The following is a 27,292-nucleotide window of genomic DNA, read 5'->3' on the forward strand; positions in this document are numbered from 1 at the left end:
GGGGCGGTGGTTGCGGTTTTGCACCAGCAAAAATGATACAATCTTTTTCATTCCATGAAAGGAGTTTTGTAGGAGAGTGAGATAAACACTCGAAACGAAAGTGGCTTGGTGAGTCACGGCGGACCGAAAGACTGCGGATGCTGCACGCTACGTTTCCACCCACCTCTCCAGATGTGCAACAGGTTTCGCTCCACAGGGGGGTGTAGGGTAGATGGCGCCCGAACCCGTTGGTTTATTTCTTTTTTTATTATTCAGTTGCTCCACAGCAGAACGTCCTTCAGCACTTCTCGCCCCCCTTCCCTCGCATCCTGGCAGATGGTCGATCATAAAGCGCTAAACCGGGTCACTGGTTCGCTCTCATCCGGTCCAATGCGCGAGAAGGCGCTGGACGTCTAATGAGTCGAGCCGAACAGAATTACTTTGTGAAAGGACGTCCGGTGGCGCTTCGAAATGGCGCTTCGAAGTGTTTAGGGCCGTACATTTAAATACGAAATTGAATTTTCTTGTACCCCTTGTACCCCCTCCTCTTCCGCCTATTGCAAGACGCGCTGCGATCGAGCGATGCTGCCGTGCTGCCTGGAGACGCTTGGCACCCACAACACAGCGACCGATCGACCGAATGGCATTTGTTGCACCCTTTTACATCCAGCAACACTCGCTGTCGGTGTATGTGCTTGGGGATAAGGGTGTATGTGTGTCCATTTCACGGCCCTGTGCTCACCGCAACGCGATGGCGCCTCCAGTTGGGAAGACGCACAGTCGCTGTTCGTCCGCAGATCGCGTCGGACGTTGCAAGCTTGAACGTAACGCGAATTCAGCTGCCCGCGGCCTCCGTAAAGCCTCCGTGAGTCAGTACGGGCACACCTTAACGCCCTTTGGCACAAGTGAAGCAGCAGGAAACTGTGTGTGAGTGTGAGCGCACGCGCGCGTATAAAGTGTAGCGGCCCGAAGACACGAACCGCACCGAAGGTCGTGCGTGCGTACGATCGCGCAATTTTGTCGAGCGGCCCTTTACCCATTTGCGGCTGGTTGGACGATTTTTTTCCACCAACCGGTCCGGCCCTGTCGTCGTCGTTGCCGTCGCCGCCGCCATCCGTAACTATCCATTGCGCGAGGTGTTAAGGTGTCGAAAATTGCCGGTTCTAGTTTCAGGTGGCACCTGCCGTCACCAGGTGGTGTGATTTTAGTTGCTCGCGGTGAAGGTGCACACAGCGCACAAGGTGCATTGGTGCATTTGCAGGGTAGAAGGTGCTGTGTGACGCGCAGTTTGCTGCCAACTGCGCTAATCTACTTAGCTCTAGTGCGACGGCGGAGCCGGGGGTTGGTAAAGGGACGTGGCGGCACGAGCGCATACGGGCAGCCTGATTAGTGTGCGAATGATTAAAACCGATCAACCGGAATGGTTCTAATTGCGAGACCCTGACAACTCATCAGTTGCTGGCGGATGTAGCGAATTGGACGAATCGCTTTAATTGATAATGGGATATTGCATGCGTATCGATCTTTGAGATAGAGAGAATTTGAAAGAGAGGGAGAGAGAGAGAGAGCAAACGGTTTGAGATAGTTGAAAAGATGCCACACAAAGACAACATCAGCAACGGTGCCTACAATTACAAAAGTGAGCAATTGAGAGCCTCACAGCCTCAGCGTTTTAGGATCGATTACGGCTGAGGTCGGCAAACATTCGAACAAAACATCCAAAATTTCTGAAGCTATGGGTTGCGTTTGCAGCTTTAACCTTCCTAAATACAATGCACTTCATTCGTTTGCTCTTTGCAAAGAAATTTGCTTCTTTACAGAACGTTTTGAAGTTTATGTATTTTACTTCAATTTGACTGATCATATTGAAAATCTATAGGTCTATCTATAGAAATCTGTCGAATCTTTAGAAGTGCAATAAAAATGATCTCATCACAGTTCAATTGCAAAATGTTCGCGTGACCCGGACGCTTCTCGAGCCCCGTAACTTGCCAACCCCTGGATTAGGGCATCTCTCCCGTAGTCGAAGGCATGTGGAGCGAGTAACATTTTGGGGAACAAGATCTCCCGTCTAGTTTCACCTGTGTTCTCACTGCAACTCGCCATCCTTATCTTCCTCTCTCGCACATACACACTCTTAAACGCTCAAACGATAGCTCAGTTGCCGTCGCTTGTGTGTCATTACAACCCTCCATCACTCTCTAGTGGCCGTTCGTTTCGATCGATTAGATGTCGAGATCGAGAGCAAGATTGACGACGCGGTCCTATCACGGGCCGAGCCAGACCAACTTCGCCAGATGGTGATCGTTTCCTCCAATCATTCCGTTACGTGCAGCTCGACCGTGTGCAGCGACAACTGTACCAGAGACTGCTGCAGGGGCTCGCCATCGACCCCAGTGTGTGTGTGTGTGTGTGTGTGTGTGTGTGTGTGTGTGTGTGTGTGTGTGTGTGTGTGTGTGTGTGTGTGTGTGTGTGTCAGAGGACACAGATCGTTGCAATCTGCGTCGAGATCTGGAGCGACTAATTAGCACCAGCCGCAGCACCCTTATTCTGTTGGCAAAGTACGATCAAGCCGCAGTGCGTCGCCGTGGTCGCCTCCGATCGAGATCTCCGCGTGGCGTTTAGCAAATATCGTGAAGATCGGACGAGGTCGGACGAGCGCGCCCGCAGACAGCGAAACTGACAAAAAACTGCGGGGGACGGCGGTCTGCAGCGTGGCGATGGGAAAAAGGGTGTACAAGGGCGCGCGAAAAGATACGCCAATTTGTAGCTGTGTGCATGTGTGTATTTTTGTGTTTGTGTAAGTGTGGTGTTTGTGGTGCCATGCAGTAAACCGCGGGTTCGTCGCCTCTGGCTCGAAGGCTTTTCGTTGCTGCAGTTCGGCAATCTGTTAGCAAAACACGCGTTTACGGGTGCTGCCGGCGGCGGAACGGACCACCGGAAGCGCCAGTTCGATCGGGACGAGTGTAAACAAGTGGCCTGGCTGGGTTAGGGCCCACGGCCGGATGTGCCCAGCCGGTGGCTGGGGACGTTTCTCGGTGAAGCCTCGAGCGCCGTCTGAGGCCACGCCGTGAACATGGGCTCGTATGACCTTTGGAATGGGAGGGGGGGGGGGCATCGGGCGCGCTTGTGGTGAGGACGGTGACGGGCACACACACAAGAAGGGCAACTGCGCTCGCTGCGTGTCGGTGTGTGTGTGTGTGTGTGTACTGCGGTTTACGCAAGGTTATTTTTCCATTCCAGCGACAATGTGCCGCCGTTTTCTGCGGGTATTGTGTTGCGCGGTTTTCTGTCGAACGGAACAGCGAGTAGCGAGCCTTCGGGCGGCCTGGTTGACGAGTTCGAGTTCGAGGCTCAGCTTTACATGCACAGGCTTTGGCGTATTACCGATCATACGCAAACAAAGTTGGCGCAAACCCTCCAAGTGGCGGTCTGTTATTCTTTCCCCAGCTGTGCTAAGCAGATGAACTGAACCGTCTAACGTTCATAGCGGACAAGTAGTGTGTGGATGTGTGTGTTAGTGTGTTTTTATTTGCGCAATTTACTACCACTCCCTTCAACTGCCACCCACCGGGGGTGCGGGAGGTTTTTATCGCTGGGCGCTTTCACTGGTGTGTAGCTCGCGTCGATTATTCCCTTTCCGGGGCATATACAAAACACGTTTCTGGCGTGCAAAACGCGTCGCCGTGATGCCGACAAGCAACATTGATCATCGTCTACTGGGCGAGGCGTGTAGTGAGAGATATTCCTTGAGAAAGCTTGTGTCGCGTGTGTGTGTGTGTGTGTTTGCAGTGACTTAAGTGCCACCGTAAGCCACGAAACCTTGTGGGCAGAAAGAATTTCGCCAGGAATGTGCAACGGCCGCCGCCGCCGCGCATCAGCTGTGGGGCGCAAGTATGGCTGCGCACAGGTTAACGGTACGGAGCCCACGGATTCGAACGCGCAAGTCGTAGCGCTACCGTGCGGCCGTACACAGGGGGAGGACCACCTGAAGGTCGCAACCGTGCGCCACCGTGCAAACACGTTGCATTCGTGTCGGGCAGCACGCGTGCGCATACTGTTTTGCGGACTAATGCGCTGTAACATGTGCGATGAGTAATTGATGCCATCGTTCAGTGTGGCTGCCACTAGTTTCTTAAGAGATGGTGGTCAAAACGTTTCATATTTGCCATAATGTCCCTTTTTCGTAACGATAGTGTCTTATAAAAAAAACAACAAATACGACAAGACACCTTCACAGCATTTATCCATTTATGAACGTCGAACGTCATTTCATTCGCGATTATTTTGTTTCGCCTCCGTCGATCGATTCACCGTCTCTACCAACCCGGGTCGTTCCCCGTTCCCCGGTACGAGTGCGTGTTAACATATTTGGAATTCCATTGTCGCCAACACCGCCGGCACGACGTGAAATGTGAAATTTTATTAAAGCCATTTGCGTGCCCCAGTGCGGCCAAAACGGCGGGCAGCGACTGGTCTTTATATGGCCCGTGTGTGCTATAAAGAGGTAGTTTAGCGGAGTAGCGAGAGATGTTGGCTGGATGGTTGGTCGGACGGCAGTTCCTTAATTGGTGTGTGGAAAGAACTGGTCGGGTCATTTTTTGTACGAAAATGGATGATTTTGTTTATTTCGAATTGTTTATTTATTGTACGCGAATGTGAAGTGTGTGTGTGTGTGTGTGTGTGTGTGTGTGTGTGTGTGTGTGTGTGTGTGTGTGTGTGTGTGGTGTGTGTGTGTGTGTGTGTGTGTGTGTGTGTGTGTGTGTGTGTGTTTGTGAGTTAGCAGTAGCGAGTTCAAATCTCGGCGACGAGCTGGATTTCGCTCTGTTTGGTGGCTTAATTTTTAAATGGCGCTTTAATACACTTTCGTGCTGTGTTTCTTGCATCTTTCGTTAAGATTCATTTGTTTACGTCTTCAGTGATTTGTATTGCGAATCGCGGAAGGAGTCTCCAAAGATTTATGAAACCCCATAGATTCGCAAATTGTCTGATACCTTTAAGCATTCATCAACCGTCTGAGATTCAGAAATCTTTAGAGATGTATCTTTGCAAATTCTGAGATATGCAAATTTAAGGTCATGGTTTTTGATAATATTTAGTGATCTTTGAGGATTAATGAATCTTGGAGAGTTCATCGATCTCAACATTTGAGTTTCAAATTCAATGATTTAATTTGATGATTCATTCAGATTCTTGAATCAGAGCTACGCATCATTCGTATACATTATTTGTCTGTGGTTTTGATTCCAACACTTATCGTTCTCGAGCTCCAGCCTTACACCAATCTAATCGATCTCCAAAAAGCTAAAACGAACTCCAGCCTTACACCGGCTTATGCGAGAGAGTTCAATTATAACCGAGTTGACTTGTGCCGGATGGGTATCGAACTACGATACGACCTTGATGGAACTACCTCAATCCCCATTCGGTCATCGGGGTTCAATTCTACATGCGTGCACTTAAAACTATCATATCATGCGAATAGACACAACATCTCCGTACATCACCAAAAGAGCACAACATCTCCATGCTCCCTTGGAAAGGTCTCATCATCCTTGCGCGCTCGATGCGTTCCGTTTATCTCGTGCGTACAATCAGTCGTTTCTTGCAATGTATTCCCCAACAAGCGCCAGCGACATTGACTTAAGAGCCCTGCTACTTCCAAAAAGAGCGAATGTCATTGTACAAGCATGACAGGACCGTTCCGTAACCCTTCCGTTCCCTACCGTACCGCACGGTTCTCATCTGCGAAAGCTCCTAGAGCTCGTGACGCCTGCCACCATCCCGTCAGCGATATCCATAAAGTACGACCTTCTTCTGTTGTACTGATGATGGTGAAGCCCAAATAGGTGGATAAGCTATCGGAAGGTTGAATGTCACCAAAGTGTTGAGGTTCCACGTTCAGGGACACGTACGCAAGGGGTTCAAGGGGAACGCAAATGCGGAACAATGCACAAAAGGCAGCAGTGGCATTGGAGCTTAGGAGTTGAACTCATACTGAACATCTTACAGCAACGCAATGCAGTAGTATGGTGGTCCCGTAGTAACGCTGTGTACGTGACTGTGTCAGTGAATCATCATCAACGCATCTAATAGCGAACTGATGAGCTCAACTTGAGAAAGGGTGGAGTGAAGTGTCACACGCGGCGAAATTCCTTAGCGAACGTCCGTGCTGTGCTCCGTGGATGTTTCAAGCTCAGTGTTTATGTGTGTGTGTGTGTGAGGCGGTGTTTGAAGTTGATAGCAACGTTCCAGCAGTAGAAGTAGAAGAGTTCGATGCAAAATGGCCAGCGGTGCGATAAACCAGCCAGCGCTCGCCGGGTGCGGTCGGGCAGCCGCCGGTGAACCGTGCGCCACCGTGCCGCTCAAGTTTATCTACGTGCCGCAGAAGCTCGAGGTGTACGAGTACGAGACGGCCATCTTTCAGTGCATCATCGAGGGCTACCCGACGCCGGCCATGGCCTGGCAGCGCAACGGCGCCCTGCTCGCACCCTCGCGCACCATTTCGATCCAGAGCAAGGGCTCACTGTGCACGATGAAGATCCAGTGCGTGAGCGCGAAGGATGCCGGCCCGTACCAGCTGGTGATCGAGAACGAGAGTGGCCGGGTGGAGCGCACGATCGAGCTGCTGGTGCTCGAGAAGATCCGCACGATCAATCGGGTGAAGCGGAACAGCGAGCCGGCGGCGAGCAGTATGCGCATCTACCGCCACATCAACGACTATTCGCCCCAGGTCGGCGAGTACATCGTGCTGAACGCGGAGTACTACGCACCGTCCATACCGGCCGTGCGCTGCTTTCACAATGGGCGCGAGCTGGACGATGGCCGGATATTCCATCGCAGCGTCAGCCAGCGCAACGTGTCGCTCGTGCTGGAGAAGGCGAAGGCGAGCGATTCCGGCACGTACACGTGCGTGCTGGAAACGATCGACGGCTGCATGAAGGTGATGTCGGCGGAGATCGACGTGCAGGACCCGAAGTGGTCGGTACCGGTCGGACAACTGCCCCGGATCGTGCGCGAGCTGCCGAAGGTGATCACCGTCACGGAGGGAACCGAGGTGGAGCTCAGCCTGGAGCTGCAGTGTGCCGAGCTGGTCAAGTGTTCGTGGAAGAAAAATGGCCGCCCGGTGAAGGATTCGACCGACTTTGCGTGAGTATCGAGCTGCGGGGTCCAGGATGCCTGGGGGACACGAGAAACCGAATGCAACTAACCTTGGGGAGACACGCTCATCCCATCCCGCAGGTACATCGATCACGGTAATGGCAAGTTTGGGCTACGACTCAAGGACCCGTTCCTGGACGATGCCGGCCTGTACGAGTGTTGCATCGAGGCGGCCAAGCAGCAGCTTACCTCCAGTTGCTATCTGGACGTGCTCGAGCTGGACCAGCAGCAGCCGCCACCGATGGACTGCGATCACCGGCCGCCGGTGCGCTTCGTACGCTTCCCGCTCTCGCAGATCGCGCTCGAGGGCGACAACGTGGAGTTTTGCGCGTGTGTCCATCCGCCGGACATGCGGGTACGGTGGTACGTCCGGGGCATGGAAATTACCAGCGGTACCAAAGGATTTTCGGTGCGTCACTGTGCTCCCTTTGCCCACCTGACACCTTCTGTTGGCTTACACCTTCGTTTGTTTCCATTCACACCCCCTTCACCACAGATGGAGTCACGCGACGATGGAGCGAACATTCTGCGAATATTCAACAGTGCGTACCGGCAGAGCGGCGAGGTAAAGTGTTGCATCCCCTCGACCGAGAGCGACCGGCAGGGTCAGCTGTGCGCGTACGCCGACCTGTGCGTGCTGCCGAAGGCGTACGTCGGTGCGTGCGAGCGGCAGGAAGTACGGCGGGAAATCGAACGGTACGGCGGCAGTCAGCAGAAGCTGCGCTTTCTGCACTCCCTGCAGGACGAGGTGGTACTGCAGGGCGACGACGTGATCATAGAGGCCTGCTACCAGGGCCAGCCACCGGCCGAGCTGCGCTGGAAGCGATCGGTAAGCAAAGCTTGTTGGAATGTTGTCTTCTAGCGCGGCGACCAACCGCGCGCAGCTGCATGCCCAAAAACAGCTCGATATCTCTCATGTCGGATCACGGTTTCGGCAAAGGGGCGACAGCATGAGCCCGCGAGGGCGTGTTGATTAGTATTCTCTACCGTCCGGATGCCGCTACGGGCCAATCGCCGCCAATCGAGGAGGCTAATCTTAATCTTAACCAAACACGCATTCGCGGGCGTAATGGTAGTTGGTTTCGTTGCGCAAAATATGCAAACGAATCCTACTGATTTCGCTATCTGTATCTCGGCTGTACGTGGGCTTTGGAGCTGGTAACGTGGGAAAACAGTACACAGATTTACAGATGTTTTTTGTTGTTGTTTGAGTCTGTTTGGGTTTGAAGTCCGTGTAATTTGTGGGTTTGGGGTAGAATTTCCATATTTATGATGGTGTTTGATTTGTGCTCTGCTTCCAGCGATTACACGGCTCTGCTACTTGTGGGTTGCTGCTGCGACTTTGTTGACTAATTTTCAATGACACATTGATGAATAATACCCTAGAAGATCTCGATCAAACACACAGCTGAATAGAGACAGACGCCGGCGCCTTGCAAACAAGATCAGATATGGATCGATTCTTTTATATCCAAGGACATCTTTCCCAGTACTCAGAATCGAATATTTCTGGAGGGCTGTACGTGCCCTGTGGGGCATTAAAATGTGTGTTGTTTGATTCAGACCCTTAAAACCCAACCATATAGAACACAGCCGAAATAGGTGAGAACTTGGAATTTAAACCCAACCGGTCTTGTAGGAGCTGACGCGTCTATCTAATAGACCACAGAGCCGGCTCGGAGCTGTACGTGTAAAACATCGTTTAGTTCCTGTTGATGAGCGGGAATTGGATTGTGAGCGGGAAGCTTACAAGCTTATTAATACTTTCCTTATCATCAAACCATACCCACATACACATATCCGTACAGATAGATAATTTGCAGGGTGATGGTAAATTGGGCGTATCATAAATATCTATGCTTCGCTATCATTTTAGGGCCGATTCATCACCGATAGCAATGCCAGCACGAGCAATCTACCGGGCCGCACCCGGCTGCTTCTAACCAACATCGAGCCGGCCCAGGGCGGTAAGTATAGCATCCAGCTCGACAAGGCCTGCCCGGAAACGGAGCTGTCCATGTGTTTGCGCGTCGAGTCACCGCCGGAACCGCCTGCCGGACGGCCGACAGTGGCCCCGCTTAGCCCAACCGCCCTGACCGTATCGTGGAATCCTGCCCCGTACGATGGAGGAAGTGCCATAACTGGATTTGTGTAAGTGCTCTGTGGTGCAGCATAGCTATGTGTGTGTGCGCGCGCTTTGAGAATCATCTGCTAATAATCGGCTGCCCTTTAGGATCGAGATGGAACAGAATGGCGAAGACCGTTGGACCTGCGTCAAGCGTGTGCCGAACTCGTTTTCCTGTGTCATTGACAGCTTGCAGCCGGACGGCTCGTACCGGTTTCGAATACGGGCAGAGAACGTGCACGGCACAAGCCATCCGACACCGGCCAGCGAACCGGTAACGGCACAGCACGAGGCCAAACGCATCAACGGCACGTCGGAGACGCGCACGAGCCTGCTGGCCGCCAGTCCCACGTCGAGCGGGGCAAGCTTCGGCAGCGACGTCGGCAACGGTGAGTCTGGCGGGTACGCGGACCACGAGGGTGACGGTGGCGAAAGCAACAGCCAGCACCAGCACCAGCAGCAGCCGTGTCCCGCGACGCTAACGATCGCCTCCGGCGGTGACTTTAACGAGCAGTTCGAGGTGGTGAAGGAGGTGGGCAAGGGACGGTTCGGCGTGGTGTACAAGGTGATTGCCCGGCAGGGCGAGGCGGGCACCGTGCTCGCGGCCAAGAAGGTCAAGTGCATCCGGCTGAAGGACAAGGAGCGCGTCTGGCAGGAGACGGCGATCATGGAGAGCCTGGAGCATCCGAAGCTGCTGCGGCTGTTCGCCACCTTCGAGCTGCCGAAGGAGATCATCATGGTGGTGGAGTACATCTCCGGCGGCGAGCTGTTCGAGCGCGTGGTCGCGGACGACTTTACGCTCACCGAGAAGGACTGCGTGATCTTCGTGCGCCAAATCTGCCAGGGCGTGGAGCACATGCACAGCCGCCAGATCGTGCATCTGGACCTGAAGCCGGAGAACATTATGTGCGCCACCAAAACGAGCCACGAGGTATGGGCCGTAAGGGGAGGATGGTATGGTATGTGGTGGGAATGAGACATTCCGCTTGCTTTTGCAGATCAAAATCATCGACTTCGGTTTGGCGCAGCGGCTGTGCGCGTCCAGCCCGACGCGTGTACTGTTCGGGACGCCCGAGTTCATTGCGCCGGAAATCATCAACTACGAACCGATCAGCGTACAGTCGGACATGTGGAGCATCGGCGTGATCTGCTATGTGCTGCTGTCCGGCCTGTCGCCCTTCATGGGCGACAACGACGTGGACACGTTCAGCAACATTACGCGCGCCGAGTACGACTTTGACGACGAGGCGTTCGATCTGGTGTCGGACGAGGCGAAGGAATTCATTGCGGGGCTGCTGCGCGGCCGCCAGGAGGAGCGGCTGACCGCCCAGCAGTGTTTGCAGTCGGAGTGGCTTTCGCTCAAGGGCGGCGACAACGTTGGTGTGAACCAGATCCGGACGGATAAGTTGAAAAAATTCATCATCCGTAGAAAATGGCAGGTAAGCGAAAAGGGCGGGCGGTGCTTTCACGCGCAACATAATTGCCTAACGCCTTCCCTCTGATGCCGTCCACAGAAAACAGGCAATGCCATACGGGCCCTCGGAAGGATGGCAAACTTATCCGCTTCCCGGCGCGTGTCGGTAGTGCCGCGCGAAACCAACCCCGAATGTGAGTTTGGCTTTGACCTGAGGTGTGAAGTCGAGGTCGGTAACAATATGAGCCTTTTCCGCATTTCGTTACAGAGCTGGCATCAGGATGCGATCTATAGTGCGGGCAGCACGGCCAACAGTACGTCCGGCAGCAGTTTGTTGAGTGTTTCCGATACCAAATGAAAGCATCTGATGATAAGCGTAAATGTTTGATTGTTATTGTTTTACCTATATACTACGTGTACTATGCAGACAAAACTACTACATCAATAAAGCAACTAAGTTAGAGCGAACTCTGTAACGCATTCGTTGTGTTAACTGGAATAAATAACTTAAGGCCGGGAAACATTGCCCGTACTCGCTAGTGTAAAGGCCGGGCTACATTGATCGTACTCGCAAGTCTAATTTCGATTTTCACTAGCGCATCTGGCGGCGGCTGACTGAAGCATTTTGGCAAACAATTTGGAGCCGATCCAGAAAATACCTTACTATTCCATGTTTTTTACTTTAACTTGACTGGAAAAGCTTTGTAATTGATAGACAAACATATTGTGCAAGTATTTCAGCCGTTTTCGCATCAAAAAACGATGTAAAAACTACTTAATTTTGAGATGCGGCACGACCATTCCCTAGATGAGCAAAAAAAGCTTCAGTCAGCCGCCGCCAGATGCACTAGTGAAAATCGAAATTACGCTATGGAGTACGATCAATGTAGCCCGGCCTTAATATCGATTTTCACTAGCGCATCTGGCGGCGGCTGGTGGAAGCTTTTTTTGGTCATCGAGGGAATGGACGTGCTGAATCTCAAAATAAAGTATTATTTTCACCGATTTTCATTGCGAAAATGGATGCAATGCGTGCGAAACATGTGTATCTACCTTTAACAAAAATGATCTTGTCCGATTTAAGTGGAAAATATGGAAAAAATAACAGAAGCGGCTCCAAATTGTTTGGAAAAATGCTTCGGTCAACCGACGCCAGGTGCGCTAGTGAAAAATGAAGTTACTCTAGCGCAGCGGTCGGCAAAATCCGGCCCGCGGGCCAAATGCGGCCCGCCGCAACATTCTATCCGGCCCGCGAAAGGTTTTGACTGATTTTGAAAGATGGGAAGAAACTATTCGTATACAAATTACTAAATAATTTTTAGAATAGCATTTTATGCCATCGAACTCTTTCAATTTTAATTAAAGTACAGGTGTCCCCCGAGATACGACTGTATTTGGAACCGAGAAAAAGTCCCAACGCAAGGCGTAAGTCGAAAAAGTCGTATGTCGAATATCTGTCAATGTAAAGTTTATAACCGAAGTTGAAGAGTCGAAATCTATGATATTGTGTTTTTAATTTGAAACAATGTTCGATAATGTATTAATTTTACACAAAATGTCGTTTACACGATGTAGATATTCAATATTGGGTAGCTGTGGAATCTTTGGAAATTTGTGTGTAACGGTCATCAGCTCAGAAATTCAAAAATATACATCAATTTCTTCTCGATGACAACTTTTCACTGTCAAAATCAAAATCGTCGTATCTGCGAATCGTCGTAACTCGAGGGGGTCGTAACTCGGGGGACGCCTGTACTATGGAATGGCAGGCCTTGACCGTCAACGGTTGTTGAGCCAAAAGAAGAAGAAGAAGAGTATGGAATGACGGATCGTTCGGTATGTTTGAACTCAAGATCAATATCCCCGTAACTTTTACAAGAAAAAATGCCTTTTTTCGGCTAGCTGTAGAAAAAAACTAGGAGAGACAATTTCTTTACATGTACATCATTTGAAAGGTAATTATTTAAGCTTACTTGCACAAATTTATCTCAGACTTTGCGAGTTGCCTTTCGTCAGTTATCCCGAATTTTCACCATGATGGACGAAGGCATCCTAAGTTTTCTCGACAAAATTTTTAGAGAAAAGCTTTTCCATCATGTTGGTCCAGAAAAAATCGATGGAACACATGTGACGGATGTTGTACCAGTTTGCGGACTAAGGTGTCATATGCAAATTCTGCCGTTACGACTTTTGTATCATCCCCGGAATATCCGCAATATTTTTTGCGGCGTGGAAGGATGGGGTCTTCAAGAAGCAATATTGATCCTTTTTTTGTTATTTTTTGACTAATCACATTTTTGGCCATCTATTGCCGATTCTCAAATGATTAAAGATTGCAATTAGCTTTTAAAGCAGGTATCATCAATTTTGAAATATGTTTAGATGATATAATTACAGAAAAACAACAATGATACCTAAGAGGTTTCTAAAAGGTTAAATTGTAATAAATTAAGCGCTGATAAAAAACCGCATTCTCCTGGCCCGCGGCACTTGATCATTTACTTAATTTGGCCCTTTACCACAAAAGTTTGCCGACCGCTGCTCTAGCGAGTACGGACAGTGCCCCCCGGCCTTTAAACAACATGAAACACTGCAGCAATGAAGGGTACTGGCTATTTAAGGCCGAAAATACACGGACCGGAATTTCGCGACCGCCAACTATTGAATACAGGCGGTCCCCGAGATACACGGTACCTCTTATACACGGATTCAGGGATACGCGGTTTTCTAAATTTGACAGTTCTTTGACCAAATTGTACTGATTTGACACATCTATTGTAAAATGCCAAATAATTTCTGTTTTGATCGGATGTTGAAAACTATTTCAAAAGGTTTGAAACTGTTATTTCATTCAGAATCATATCAAATAGTTGATCAAGTGGCTAAAACCACCCCCTAGTTGCAAATTTACACGAAAATTAGTGATATTTTGGCTAGAAATCACGAGATTCGACTTACGCGGAAATTCGAGATACGCGGTTTTTTGCGGCCGTTTTCGGTCTCCATTAACCGTGTATCTCGGGGACCGCCTGTATTTCTCTTTCTTAATTATTGTCGGCATGCCATGAGATTTTTGTGAATTTTCAAAACCGGTTTTCCCATACAAAAACGCATGCTTTTTAATTGAACTGTCCACCAACTATTGAGCGTTCAACTAAAAAGCATGCCAACTAAAAAGCGTTCAACTATTGAATTCTGACTGTATTGTAAACACCTTCGGTTTTGACATCTTTGAAGAAGAATGGTGTGCTGTCAAAATTTGCACGGGCTGTCAACAACATGAAAAATATCAAATAGAAAGAAAAAAAACATCGAGAAGAACACACCATGCGACTTCATGTGAAATGTATCCAAACATCCTAGTCTTTTCAAAATTGATTAAGAAAAACTTCATCTTATTTTTATTTTTAAATTCAACGGACATACTTGCGGTGCATGTCTGCGTTGTGTGTGGACCCCGCTTAGAGATGATTCCAATGGTGAACCACCTTGCTATCTGCACCTTGTGTCTGTGAACAGCGGAATGTTCCATGACATTTGTTGAAATATTTAAAAACATTCTGATTCTTTAATTTTTTTTATATCTTCGTTTTGTATCGGCGTGAGTTTTATAACATGAATTAAACTTTTTATTGTCCTTCCGTCCTTTTCCTAAATTGATTGATTGATTCGGAAGCGATGTTTTGCAGGGCTTCTGATGCAACCTATTATTTGTTTACAGTTACCGTGGAACGCTTATACGGGTACCTTTCATCCGGTTTAGTGTATATTCGAGCAGTTAATAAAAAGGCCAAAGGCAGTCTAGTCCTGCGCAACATGTTCCACACGAAACAAATGTTGGGAGCTAACTGTAATGAAAGAATATTCTACACACGCCCAGCTCCCCGACCCGACCGACCGACAAACCCTGCCAAAAGGGCTTTCGTTTGACGTTTGGCAAAGCGCTAGCAAACCGTTTCGTCTTGGCGCTGTCAGGGACAAACGAAAATCGTAAATATTGCTTCATTATAGCCATTTTAAGTAGTTTAGTGTACTGGAGAACGGGAAACAGAAGACGATACCGCGTCCAGACAATCTTAAAACCACTTTCTGCCGAATCCGAATTTTTTTTGTTCTGCGAGAGCGATGCTGTGATGCAGCATGATGATGGGCGCTCAGCAGCGTTGATCGAAACAGCAGCAGCAGCAGTAGCAGCAGCAGGAGGAGCAGCAATAAGAGCAATAACAGCAGCTGCAGCAGCACCAGTAAGAGCGCGTAGAGGATTTTCTCTCGCCCTGTCCCGTCCTCTCCTGCCGATGCTGAGTCGCCGCCGTCGCCTGTGAGCAAGAGATCTGGCAAGGATTTTGGAAACGTATCGTGCGAATCGTGCTGCGGAACAGAACGGTGGTGGGTCGCTTCGCCACACCGAACGAGAAACTGTGCTGGAAAGGTGGCTGAGGTGAGCTGGACAAACGGGAGGCAAGAAGAAATACTCCGCGACCAAGCAGCTTTAGCGATAGTAAGCGCGCGCGTGTGTGTTGCTCGCGGTTCTGCGCTTTTTGTGGCTGTGAGGGTTGTTTTTTTTTTGCCCTGTTGGGTGTATGAAAGAACTGGAAGTGAAGAGATAGGATAGGCGAGATGATCGATCGAGTGATGCTACGGAAAAAGATTCCATTCTCGATACTCGGGCTCTAGTGAAGTGAGGAACTCGTCCGCAAATTGTGGCCTTTTTTTAGAGCAGTGTATTATAAATTACGGTAATTTTTTGTACGCGAACACGAAAAATCAACGCACTTTTATCCCCCTCCTGCGGTGGTCGCGGTGGTTCTGTGTTGACATTTTGCCCCGCTCGTAAGCGAAAACCCCTGTATGTGCCTGCCTACACCCCTTACTGTTCGCAACCCCTGCCCACCCTCATGTGTAGAAGTCCTGGCTCGCGGCCAATCCGTGCGACGGCGGATGGGTGTTCGATCGCTGCACTAACGATAAAATCCCTTGTGGGTGTGTGTATGTGTTTTTTTTTATTCGCCACAGATGCCACAAACGGCCGACGAGGTGGAAGAAGATGGCAGCAAAAATATGGTCTCTAACCTGCCGCTCCTGTTCGCGGACGGCTACCCTTCGTCACTGCAGAAGATCACCGAGCCGCAGCTGGAACGGTTCATCCCGTTCATGGTGCAGTGCTCGCTCGGCTACGTCCACATCCATTCGATGACCGAGTTCAACAAGCCGGAATGGTGGCCGACCGATCTGGAGTTTACGAAACCGTTCCGACGACCGAAATCATTCACTGGGGTAGGTGAATCTTTACCCCCCCGCGCCAGCTCGCTCGCTCGCTGTGTCGGCAATCTGATCAACTCTTGCCTTTTTCTCGTTTTCAGAACTGGCTGCAAAAGATGCGAGAGATCGTGGTAGTGTGCTACACCTTCCACCATAGCGTCTATCTGCTGCGGTACTGTTCCGATCTGGCGAAGTATCAACCGACGGCGCTACGGTTCATCAACAATTACAACTCCACCACGTCCCTATTTGAGCGAGCCACGAACAAGCTGCTGGTTACGTTTCGCAATGAAAATATGGTACGGTGGGAAGGTGCTCCGTTTTGTTTTTGGCGATAGCCGCTGACGACTACCTCCCCTTTCCTTGCAGCTGTACGACCAGGAGCAGAAGATCAACAGTCGCAAGTGCCTGCTGCCGAAGCAATCGAACTCGCAATCGAGCTTGGCGACCCAGGAGGAAATGGTCATATCAGAAAGCTTCGATATCTATCTCTGCGACAACTGTGATGCTGAGCTATACTCCTACGGTGCACTGGTGGTAAGTCAGCTCGATATACTTTTTTTTTTATCGTCCTCCTGTTCGATTCAGATCAAATGCGTTTAGGAGGGACGGGGTACGCCAATAATTGCGCAGTAGCGACTGTTGAGACGCAACAATGCGCACAGGAAGTAGATATATGGAGCAATGCTTCAGTCTGTCCTTGCAATATGTGGTCTATCGATGCGATAAACACTCGCTCTAAATAACAAGAGGTTGAATATTTCTCGTACATCTAGCATTTGATAATTGAAAGATTCATACTATCGTTCCGTGCTGCAATAACGCTTTGCTTAGGTGTTGGGAAGGATAGTCTTTGGACCTTGGGTGGCATCTGAGGCAAGTCTAGTACCTTAGATTATTCATGGAGGTGTCTTTTGCAATTTTTCCGCAACAGCGTTCGCGGCTCTTGAATAAATATGCTGTAAATTGGTCGTTATATGAGTTTAGTTTGCTTCAAAAATTGTCAAATACAAGGACAATTGCTTTTTTATAATATTTGAAACCATATTTTTGCAAATTTTCCACGTAAATGGTATTAATTATATAATGATGTGGGTAAAAGTCCGGTCTCGTGGTACAGTCGTCAACTCGTGGTGGTGGTGAAATCTGGAATCAAAGTGTATGTATCAGAAGTGTATCATTGAGAAGTAGAAGCGATAAAAATCAGCCTTCTAAATTCATACACCTTGGGATAAGCCCACCTGTATATTATACTCACTTAGATAGCTGCTCGAAAACTGCTATACAATGCAAATAGCTGACAGGCTGAAATTTCAGCCTACGAACTTCAAACGGAAATGGCCCCATAAACAGTTTTCTTTGCATCTGCCAAAAGATTACAAGCAAAGATTCGTGCCATCGAGAGCAAAACTTTCACTAAAAAGATTCGACAAACTCTGCTCGATTTTCGGTTGCTATGGGAGACGGCGATTTTCACAGGAGTTTTCAAGCAGAAATCGTTGTGTCAAAACAAGGCTAATGCGATTAAAAAAAAAAACTGAAAAGTGCAGTGGTTTTATAGCTTTTTTTAACCAATTTTTGAACATCACTTCTGATGTCATTTGACAGGACGAGTGAATGCTTTTGCTCAAACAAGCTTTGTGGAGGCTTGAAGAATACACAAAACACTCTTAAAACCTCCATTCAGAAGCAGGAGCGATAAAAATCAGCCTTCTTAATTCATACACCTTGGGCTAAGCTCACCTGTATATTATACACACTTAGATAGCTGCTCGAAAACTGCAACACAATGCAAACAGCTGAAATTTCAGCCTACGAACTTAAAACGGAAAGGGCAGTGTTAGATTTCAGGAATCTTTGGTTGAGATTCATTCATATGAATCTTCAACGATGAGTGATTCAAATCTCGAATCGAATCTCCAAGAATTCATCAATCTTTCAAGAATCTACGATGATTCATTAATCTATAAGGATTAATGATTCTATAAAGATTCGTGAATCCATTAGGATTTATAAATCTCCAGTGAATCATAAATCTTTAGAGATGTATGATTTTCTAAATATTGAATATGCGCGATCCCATGGTACAGTGGTTGACTCGGACGACTTAACAACATGCCTGTCATGGGTTCGCATGTATCGTCTCCCAGTAGCAAAACAGATTATTCTACTGTGTGTTACTTGCCAAGAAGTCTCAAAAGCCTGTTCTGGCTGACTGGCTAGACCACGTAGGTTGTTAAAAATAAGAAGAAGCTCAAACTCTATGAATCTTTGGAAATTTATAAATCCCTTGATAATCATGAATCCCACAAAATTCAAGATTTCAGATATCAAGATTCAAGATCAAGATATTCAAGAATCATTTGAGATTCATGAATCTGTCGAGATTCATATTTTTTTAGTTTCATGATTCCTTCCAACCGAGACTCAGATTCATTGAATCATTTCAAAGATTCATTCCGCCTCATCAATCTTAATAGATCGTAACAAGCCATATATTTGTTCGCGAATTTTTCCTCTTGCACCAGAAACTTCTTCTTCTTCTTCTTTTGGCACAACAACCGCTGCCGGTCAAGGCCTACCAGTACCCACTAGTAAAGTGGGCTTGGCTTTCAGTCACTTATTGTTACCATAGCAGGATATTTACTCCTACGTATGGGGACACGGTCTGGTCTATTCGGGGCTTGAACCCTGACGGGCGTGTTGTTAAGTCGTTCGAGTTGACGACTGTACCACCAGACCGGCTAATCCACCAGAAACAAGTGTCCAAAAAAGATTCGCTATTTTTTTTGCGTTCACTCAAAGGTGCCTCGTTAGACTACCAGTGGATTCTTAGCTCTGATTTTGTTAGCTATGATGGATGAAGATTGCTATGGAGATTGGCAGATAAGGAGCTAGGGTTAATGCTGTATAACTTTGACAGCTAGGGTCAAATGAAAATTTTTCAATGTACATTGGACGGTCCGACCTGTAGTCATTTATGGACCTTGGACGTGCTTTCAACATTTTATATGAGATTTTACAAATAATTTAGGATAGTCGCAAACGATTTTTTGCTTTCGATAATCGCTCAAAAAGAGTATTTTTTTTTTATAGTGAGTAAATTGGAATACATGAACATGTTGACAGAAAATTTACGAAATGCTGGATTTTGAAGTTCTTTGATGGATGTGATTGCGATTTTGTACACGTTATTTGTTTACATTGCACATCAGCTGATTGCTTTGATGTGTTACCTGATAGATATTTCACCTGTCAAATAGTTTTTATCGCTGTGTATTTCACTCTTTGTGGCCGTACGGTAAGAGGGGCCATCCATAAATTACGTAGCACTCATAAAAGGGTCGCGTAAAAATGCGTTATTATCTTATAGAGAAAATGACGACACATGTGCAAATCAAAACTCAAAATGATTAGTTCAAATGAAGTTATTGCGGCATGAAGCCATTCCATGAGTCCTGGAGTGATGAGTCTGGTACAGACCAAATGCAGATGCAGCGACAAGCAAGAAGACGACGAATTGAAGCTAAGCAGGCCATGCCAGGGTACAAGATAAATGCAGAAGAAACGATCGTTTTGATGCTATACGGTGTTTGTTAAACACCGTTTAACTACTGTTTAACTACTTAGTAACAAACGAAACTCACTAGCTGCTCGAGAACATTAAAAATGGTATTTATTTTCCTACCTGTGTGTACTTGGACTGATTTCATTTCATTGAATGCTTCCAGGAACACGAGAAAACCTGCAATAGCGAGCAAAGCAATCCAGAGCTGGAGTACACTAGCGACGACGATGACGTGATCTTTTGTGGAGAAGTGTGCGGTGACCAGCAGCTGCCACTCGATGAGGAAGCCCGTGCACAAGCAGAGCAGCAAAAGATGGTATGCTTCCTGTCGCAGAACTTCATGCTGCGCTGCACAAAACCAACAGACCCGTCGAGCGGTTCGTCGCTCGTGCCCGTACCGAAGTCAAACAGCACCGAGACGGAAGACAGTGGCACGGTGGCACCGGGCGCAAACCATCGCCGCGTACCTAGACGCACCCGCCAAGTCGTTACACTCGCCAAATGCGCTCAAATTCCGCTCTCGTCACCGTTGGGACTGTTTATGGTAAAAACCTCCAAAACCATTACCACCACGGACTACCTATCCGAGCGGTTCGATCGCATGGAACGATTCTGTCTCGCACCGAGCTTACCGCCCGGTGCCGGTTTCCTAATGCGAAAGCGACTGCTTAAGGGTGGCTCGTCGGAAGAACTGGCCGCCCACGATCGGCGGCTGCCGAAGTGGTTGTTTGCAAAGCCCAAAACGGGTGGCGGACCAAACGGGTGCACCGTGACATTCAAACGGGCTGCGGACGACTCGAGCGAACGGTCGATACGGCACTACAAGCATCCCCGGCGACAGCTGTCCCGCAAGCATTGGGAGGAAAACTTCCTGTTCTACAACAAACTGCTGCTGGAGCGTTGCCGACCGTTTGTGGTGGCGTTAATAAGACTGACGCCTGCTGAAGTGCAGGAGATTGCAATGTTGCCCGGCATCGAGCGGCAAATCAGGGAAGCGGAACTAGCGGCCAGCCTGGAGCGGCAGCGGCGGAAAGAGCTGGCGGAAATTGCAGACAGTGCAATGGTCATTGACAGCATCGATCTCTGCTCTTCGGACGAGGAACACACGCAGGAGGACGATGATGCACAGGAGCTGTTCGCCAGTGGCATGGTGCCGGAGGTGCACATGAGGGAGGATGATGAGGAGGATCAGCAGGCGGATCAGCAGGAGGAGGACAGAAACGCGATGCAGCAGGAACAGAATACTCGCACTAACAACCAGCCCGTTGCACAGGACGAAATCGAAACGATCGTGTTGGAAATGGACGACAGTATGGGCAGCGACACGAACGAACTGGCAAACGCTAGCTTCTACGAAAATCGTTCCTCCCAGCAGAAGGGTGCATTACCGGTCGATGTGCACTCTCCGACCGTACCGAGCATAGCGAAGAAATCGATCATGGGCACGATGCTTAGCGAGAGCACGTATCGGTTGAACCAGTCACTTCCGGCGGCGCATACGAACGGGCGACACCTGGAAGAGCTTGCCGCACCGCTGTACCTGTACGGGAACTGCAGCCAAACGGCAGCAGTGAATATGGCCGACGAGACGCCACCGCTCGCCAACGGCAATCGATTCGGCACCGCCCGAAAGGGCAGCAGTTTGCCGTCGAAGGAGAACGTCATGAATGGGTTTGGGGGCACTGGCGGCAGCCCCACGAACGGCGAGAGTGCCGCCGTTCCCGTGCACCATCAGGCGACGGCACAAGCGCGCACGCTGCTACTTGCCGCACCGATCACCAACGGTCATCCCCTATTCGGAACCATTCCAGTTTCGTTCGGCAGCGGTGCGAGCTTGCACCCGCGTACGAGCGCTTCCGTTGTCCAGTCGATTACGACGACGTCCTGCGTGAACCAAACGGTGCACGGGCACGCGTCGCTCAATCACAGCAATGGGCCGACCTCGGCGACTGTCACCGGCACAGCCGCAGCCAATCTCCAGTAGGAAAATAAATTTACAGTAATTGTATACATGTTAGGAGCTCTTTAGACCTATTTATGAGACGCAAGCGGACAGAGAGAATCTGAGTGGCAGTTATACTTTTGTTTCCTCTTCATAGCTTTCATTTTGAATCCGTTTTCCACAGCGGTTTTATGATATTACATTTTGTTTTACGTCCTTACGTCTGAACAGATACACATTCGACGAGAAATGTAAATAATTATGCAGACTACGTTGATTTTGCTGTTTTGTTTTGCCGGTTTCGCTCGTTCCTTATTGTGGCAAGACAAATTCCTGTCCGTCTTGATTGGCCTGGATAAAACTCACCTACCGTTTTCAGATTATGTACTCTTTTGCTCTGCTTGATCGAGCTTACAAGGTAACACTGTGATGTGTGAGCCGAGATGAGCTTGAATGTGTTAATTTATTCCTCTGTTCCATACGTAACATGCTTTACAGTTCTCGTTCCATACGACTAAGCGTCGTTATGCGTAACTAAACCTTGGTGGCTTAGAAATTATTATTTTTAATACAACAACAACAAAAACATCGCATCATGTCTCTCTAAAGTACATAGATTGGCGTTGTACATATCTTTACGAATAAAAAAAATATGACTCAACGAAATGGAGAAAGCTGTTGTGATTACTGTTTTAATGGAATACTTTTAAATATGACCCTGTATAAAAAATGCCACGAAACTTTTTGTACACCTACTCCACGGGAGCAACTGATGTCTGTTCCAGTCCTTCAAGCATCTTAGCTCATTACCAAAGTACGTGACTTGATCGCGGTTCCTGTTCAAGTCCTCTATTCCGTCCTCAATTCGTAATATATATCGTTTTGTGCATCTCTGGGTTTCATGCACGCAATGGGTTTCATAAAAAAATAAGAAAATAACGGTGCTAACTGTCATGTTCAAATTTTACATCTTCTTTCGTCTAGAGTAGCCAGGGGGATGATGCATATGAATTATTTTGGAGTCTGATACACGAAGTAGGCTATGTGTTGAAACGCACCTGCGTAACACTGAGCGCTGTTTCAGTCAGGTCATTCTGTGTTCAGACTTAGCAGTGAGCAGACATATTACATTGTAGCAGCTTCCTAAAGAACAGTGGTGAAAAAGTGTAAGAAATGTCGAAGACTTGAAGCTTGAAAAGATTTGAATGCCAAGAAGGATTTGATTGCAGTGGATTTATGGGTGTGTTGCAGTGTTGGATATGGAATCTGTAAGTGGAATTGATTTTACAAAGTAATTTACTCTATTGGCTCCCGTAGCATAATTTGCTGTCTTGGCCATAGTATTATCTGCTTAGTGCGCCATAGCGCACATAATATCCGCATGTAGCCTCTCGCCAAGTCGAATCGTGTAAAACACCGTACCATGCAAGACCGTATTATTTTTACTTACCTGCCCGGCTATATAACCTTCTTTGCGATCTCGACCTGCTGCAGGAGTGTCCGAAATCACTCACGGTCGTTTGCCAAACCGTTTTCTCGGCCGTAATGGTGGACGTATTCGCTTGATCGCGCTTCCTCAGTTTGGGAATACGAGGTAAGAAAATCATTCGCTCCGGTTAAAGAAGTATCAATTATTGAATGCCAATTTCTGCTAGTAGAAATTTGCTATGTTTTAACAGAAAAGCTTCAGCATTCAACTGCTCCATTGGTTTTGAGGACAAAAACGCAGGTTCATTAAATTGGACAGCAAGTGTGGCGTATGGCTACTAGATGGATGCAAATTGTATTGAATGGATTGCTGTGGGTAGTTCGTTAATTTATTAAGTCAGTCTAGTTTGCACAACGCAGGAACCATATTGCTGATGATATTCGATAGGAAGAAAAGCTTTATTACGTATCTCATCAGCAAAACTGTTCGGGTGATCTGAAATGTGTCCACAGTGAAATCACTCTAAGGTGCGCCTCGGAGAAACCTGTATCATTTAATGACATCCATCATAGAGAAACTTGTTGCTATGGAGTATCCAAGTAACCAAATGTGAAGATTTGGTCTCCCAATTCCGTATCAGAAAATTCTCCTGAAAAAATATCTGGAAAAGAAATGTTCATATTGCACTGCTTCTGAACGACCCATTTTTTTGCAGTCGTAAATTGCGTTGTTGCATGAAACCTTGTTCTCCGGGACTGAACCATGGAAAAATCTACAAACCTAGGACAATCAAGCATTGCTTTGCGTGTGTTCAAAGGCATTGTCTTGGCTCAAAAAGCTCCCATATAAAATGTGTCGTGGCTCTCTTTTGAGTCGTTTAGGAGAAGTGTTAGGTAGAATCGAATCTTGAAGAGGGGATTGTAGATTAGAATGACTTTTTTTATATTTCTGTCACGTAATTCGGAATAATTTGGCTTGTGATGGTTAGATGTGGACCGATCAACGTTCGGTCTTGCTGGAGCTACTACTACAAGGTAAGTTAGCTGTACACTGTGATATACCCCACCGCCATATACACACACTTCGAAATGCAACTATTACTCGGAACAACGATCCGTGGATCCGCATTTTTCGCAATTATTATTTGGATATTTTATTATAAAACGTTAACATGTATATATACAAACACACACACATGCAGACACAAACTTTCATTTTTTAGTACACTCGTATGTGTAACATTTTTTGAGTTCCGCCATTTTCTCCAGCATCATCATCGGTTCTTCTTCTTCTTTTTTTTTTACATCGAAACTATAAGATGCTCTCCATTCTGTCTCTACGAGTACAACAAAAAACAAAAGGTTTCCCTTTACACAACACCCTATTGCATCGGTCGCCCGCGGCCGCGATACTTGCACCGTGCGATCAGTAGCACCACACGGTGCACCAGAGTACCATTAACGTTTTTCCTTCGCATTTCCTCTTTTTCTTCCTCAAGCTTACCGTCTCAGCGCTTTGTGATCCTTTCACCCATACTGCTAGTGTCTTTACACTCCCCCGGAACGTGATGGTTTTGTTCCTTTTCCCTTACACGTACGATCGAGTTGCGCTGTCGTGTCCTTGTCTAGTGTTTCCCTACCCCCCCCCCCCCCCCCCGTCCCAAAACGGGTTCGCGGTTTTGGCTGCTTACTTGGAACAATTCTCCTATTGCGTAGGGTGATTTAAACAAACAACTATTGCGCTTGTGTGTACACACCCGTTCCCAGAGTAGTACTTAAATTGTTGTTCCGATTTGAAAATGTGTACTAGTGCTGTTTTCTTGCTCTCGTGGTTTTTGTCTACTCTGTTCTTTATGTATTTTTGATCCTGTCTTCTACTGCCCCCCCCCCGGCGCTGCTTCATTTCGGCTTTTTTTTGTATGTGTCGTTTTTTAGGTTTATCTATTCCGTTTGGTTTTGCGTTTCAACTGTATTTAACTGGTGTGGTTTGTTTAAATTTACGTTTTGAACCGTAACTATTTATTCTTTCTTCGTTACACGCATAGGGTCTTAAAATTATTTCAGTTTTTTGTTTGTTTAAATACTCGTCAATATGACGAAACACCGTCTGTTAATTTGACTCGCCCGATAACAGACTCACCGTTTCATTTAGTTGTTATTTCGTAAAAACTTGCGCTTTTTGTTAAAAATATTCTTATTTACACTTGTTTTTTTTTGTTTTTAGTAATTATTTTGAACTATTAAGGCCCTCAACTTTCAGGCTTATATTTAGTAAAAATTACTCTTTCTTTTTTTTTGCCATATTTCTTTTTTACTTCCGTGTGTGTTCTGCTGCTTACAGTTGATGATGTGATGCAAATTTTCATTGAAAACATTTGGCATACATAGATCTTGTGTGTTTGTGTGTCTGTGTGTGTTGTAGTATGTATGATGGTGTTGTGTTGTGTAATTTTTTTTTTTCACTACATCGCTTTTACTTCCATACTTTTGGAAAATACTCAACCGTCATGATACAGCATTCCTGCAGTGTTATTACACTGGTTAAAACAAACACATTGGATGGTGGTTGGGTTGGGGGCAGGGAGTTATTTAGAGGACAGAGGGAACAAACAATTAACTGCAAGAGCAATAGAAGAGAAATTAATTTACCTCTTCGATTTTCAGTGCTTTACAGTAAATGGTACGTAGTAATTACGAAGGAACTAGAACGTAAAGTTTTGCAATCAATGTGGCAAAAGTAGCACCCGGAAGGAGTGGGAAGCTGCAATTTGTGGATAGTGCAAGAGGGCTAAGGAAGTGTAACAAATAATAGAACGAGAACAAACAACAAAGTACAACAAGATCGTACTAACACTCCAGGTCGTCTGTGGATTGGCAAGAATTTATGAAATTCATTTACGTTTTTTTTACGTGGCCCTCGACACCATATCCCACAACAACGACTGCTATCCCGTTGCAACCACTCGTCGACGGATGATGGTCCTAGTGCAAGTAGAATTGATTCCCTGTGTGTTGCGCTGCACCGATTCACAGCTACATACGCTAGCCTTTGGCCTGTTTAACGGCTTGAAACACTACCTCTATTGCAAGGGAAGGGGAACGAATGTATCGCTAACGTTCAAAATTGGGCATACCTTGCTATTACAGTGCAGTACAATAGCAAGATGAAATATGGGTAATGATGGAACCTGCTACTAACTGCTCTCTCCCCTATTCGGTGCTCACACGAACTACTATTAAAATCCCTTTCCCGCTGGAATAGCTTGATTGCCTCGAACGATGTGCCGCACGGTTCCGTCTCGATCACTCACACTTCAACAGTACTGAAAGGTTCCGCTTTTCGGTGGTAGCTCTCGTTTAGTGCGTGAAACAGTATGCTTCAAGTAGTACTCCTCGCCCAGATGCTACTCTAGAAAGTCAGAGTGTGAGGATACACGCGTTCGGCTTGGCTTGGCCCTGTACGGGCACTGCCGATGCGCCAGTGTCCTCCCGTTCCGCGAGGCTTCTGTTTGCAGTTATCCTAAAACGGATATGGACCGACATAGTGGCGTACACTCGTAGAAATGTAATAATCGATACTCGCTGTTGGGGCCGGTATAAGATTTCGATGCGATGCCCGCGCTCGAACTCCCATGACCCGCGTCCACAGAGCGGCGAGTAACGCGAAGAACGCAAACGCGTTCAAATTTGGTTAGCTAGTTGCGCTTACATTAGTAAGATCTTGTTGCCCGGTTTGTTAGCTAGACATTAGAGCTGTGTTTGCAGAATCGGAGCTGCAGTTCTTTCTCTCTCTTTTACGTACCTTTCCTAACAGATGGTTGCTTCCCATTAGGGGAAAGTACGCTCTACACTCTGTCACGATAGGATCGTTACTGTGTTTCGGTTGGCCTTTTTCGGGGTACGATCAAATGGGTTTCCATTCGAAAATGAATGAATGTGTGGTGTGTGGTACAGAGTGTTGGAGCGAACCTGACCGTCGACAGGTAGTGGTTGCACCGGGGAGTGATCGCGCATAGGGAATGGCTGACGTCGTCTACTACCACGGGTAGCACGGAATATCCATCAACGAAATTTTTCCTCTCCGCGCGTGCCTCTTTCCTATTCCCCCCTGTCTATTACCGTTCTCTGCAGCTGTCTGCTCGTTTTGCTAAATCTCTCTTCCCCCAAAATGGAAAGTGGCGCGTCGGAAAGGACATGTAAAATTGGTTACATAAATAGTTTCTTTTTCTGTGTGTAAACTAGCCGTAGTATTCAACCCGCAGGAAATGAGCTCATCTCTCCTTCCTGTGGCGTGTGTGTGTGTGTGTTTTAGTTTTCTGTAGGAGTACCCCCTTCGGGGATGACGGGGGCCGTTCCCGAAGCGGAAAAATATGCCACAAGTATAAGAGTAAGTAGACTTTCGTATAAATATATCTG

General features: G+C 47.5%; 2 protein-coding genes across 10 annotated transcripts; both read left to right on the plus strand.

Annotated features, from left to right (window-relative positions):
* The first annotated feature begins 740 nt into the window (after nt 1-740).
* On the plus strand, nt 741-11,153 carry LOC121588718 (myosin light chain kinase, smooth muscle-like). 6 transcript variants are annotated; one of them, XM_041906994.1, is made up of 9 exons: nt 741-906; nt 5,992-7,128; nt 7,222-7,549; nt 7,637-7,969; nt 9,017-9,291; nt 9,374-10,196; nt 10,264-10,704; nt 10,780-10,873; nt 10,948-11,153. In XM_041906994.1, coding segments are annotated over exons 2-9 (3,162 nt in total). In that variant the 5' UTR covers nt 741-906; nt 5,992-6,262; the 3' UTR covers nt 10,950-11,153. The 6 variants fall into 6 exon arrangements, with proteins under 6 accessions (XP_041762928.1, XP_041762929.1, XP_041762932.1 ...); XM_041906995.1 differs by having other exon boundaries at nt 741-902; XM_041906998.1 differs by having other exon boundaries at nt 750-844.
* Nucleotides 11,154-14,607: 3,454 nt separating this feature from the next.
* On the plus strand, nt 14,608-21,719 carry LOC121589022. 4 transcript variants are annotated; one of them, XM_041907577.1, is made up of 5 exons: nt 14,608-15,117; nt 15,693-15,953; nt 16,040-16,237; nt 16,308-16,475; nt 19,670-21,719. In XM_041907577.1, exons 2-5 carry the CDS (start codon nt 15,693-15,695, stop codon nt 21,488-21,490), a joined length of 2,448 nt encoding a protein of 815 aa, XP_041763511.1. In that variant the 5' UTR covers nt 14,608-15,117; the 3' UTR covers nt 21,491-21,719. The 4 variants fall into 4 exon arrangements, with proteins under 4 accessions (XP_041763511.1, XP_041763514.1, XP_041763512.1 ...); XM_041907580.1 differs by having other exon boundaries at nt 14,650-14,669; XM_041907578.1 differs by lacking the exon at nt 14,608-15,117 and adding an exon at nt 15,132-15,415.
* Nucleotides 21,720-27,292: the final 5,573 nt, after the last annotated feature.

The sequence above is a fragment of the Anopheles merus genome, chromosome 2R (assembly GCF_017562075.2).
Source record: "Anopheles merus strain MAF chromosome 2R, AmerM5.1, whole genome shotgun sequence".
NCBI lineage: Eukaryota > Metazoa > Arthropoda > Insecta > Diptera > Culicidae > Anopheles > Anopheles merus.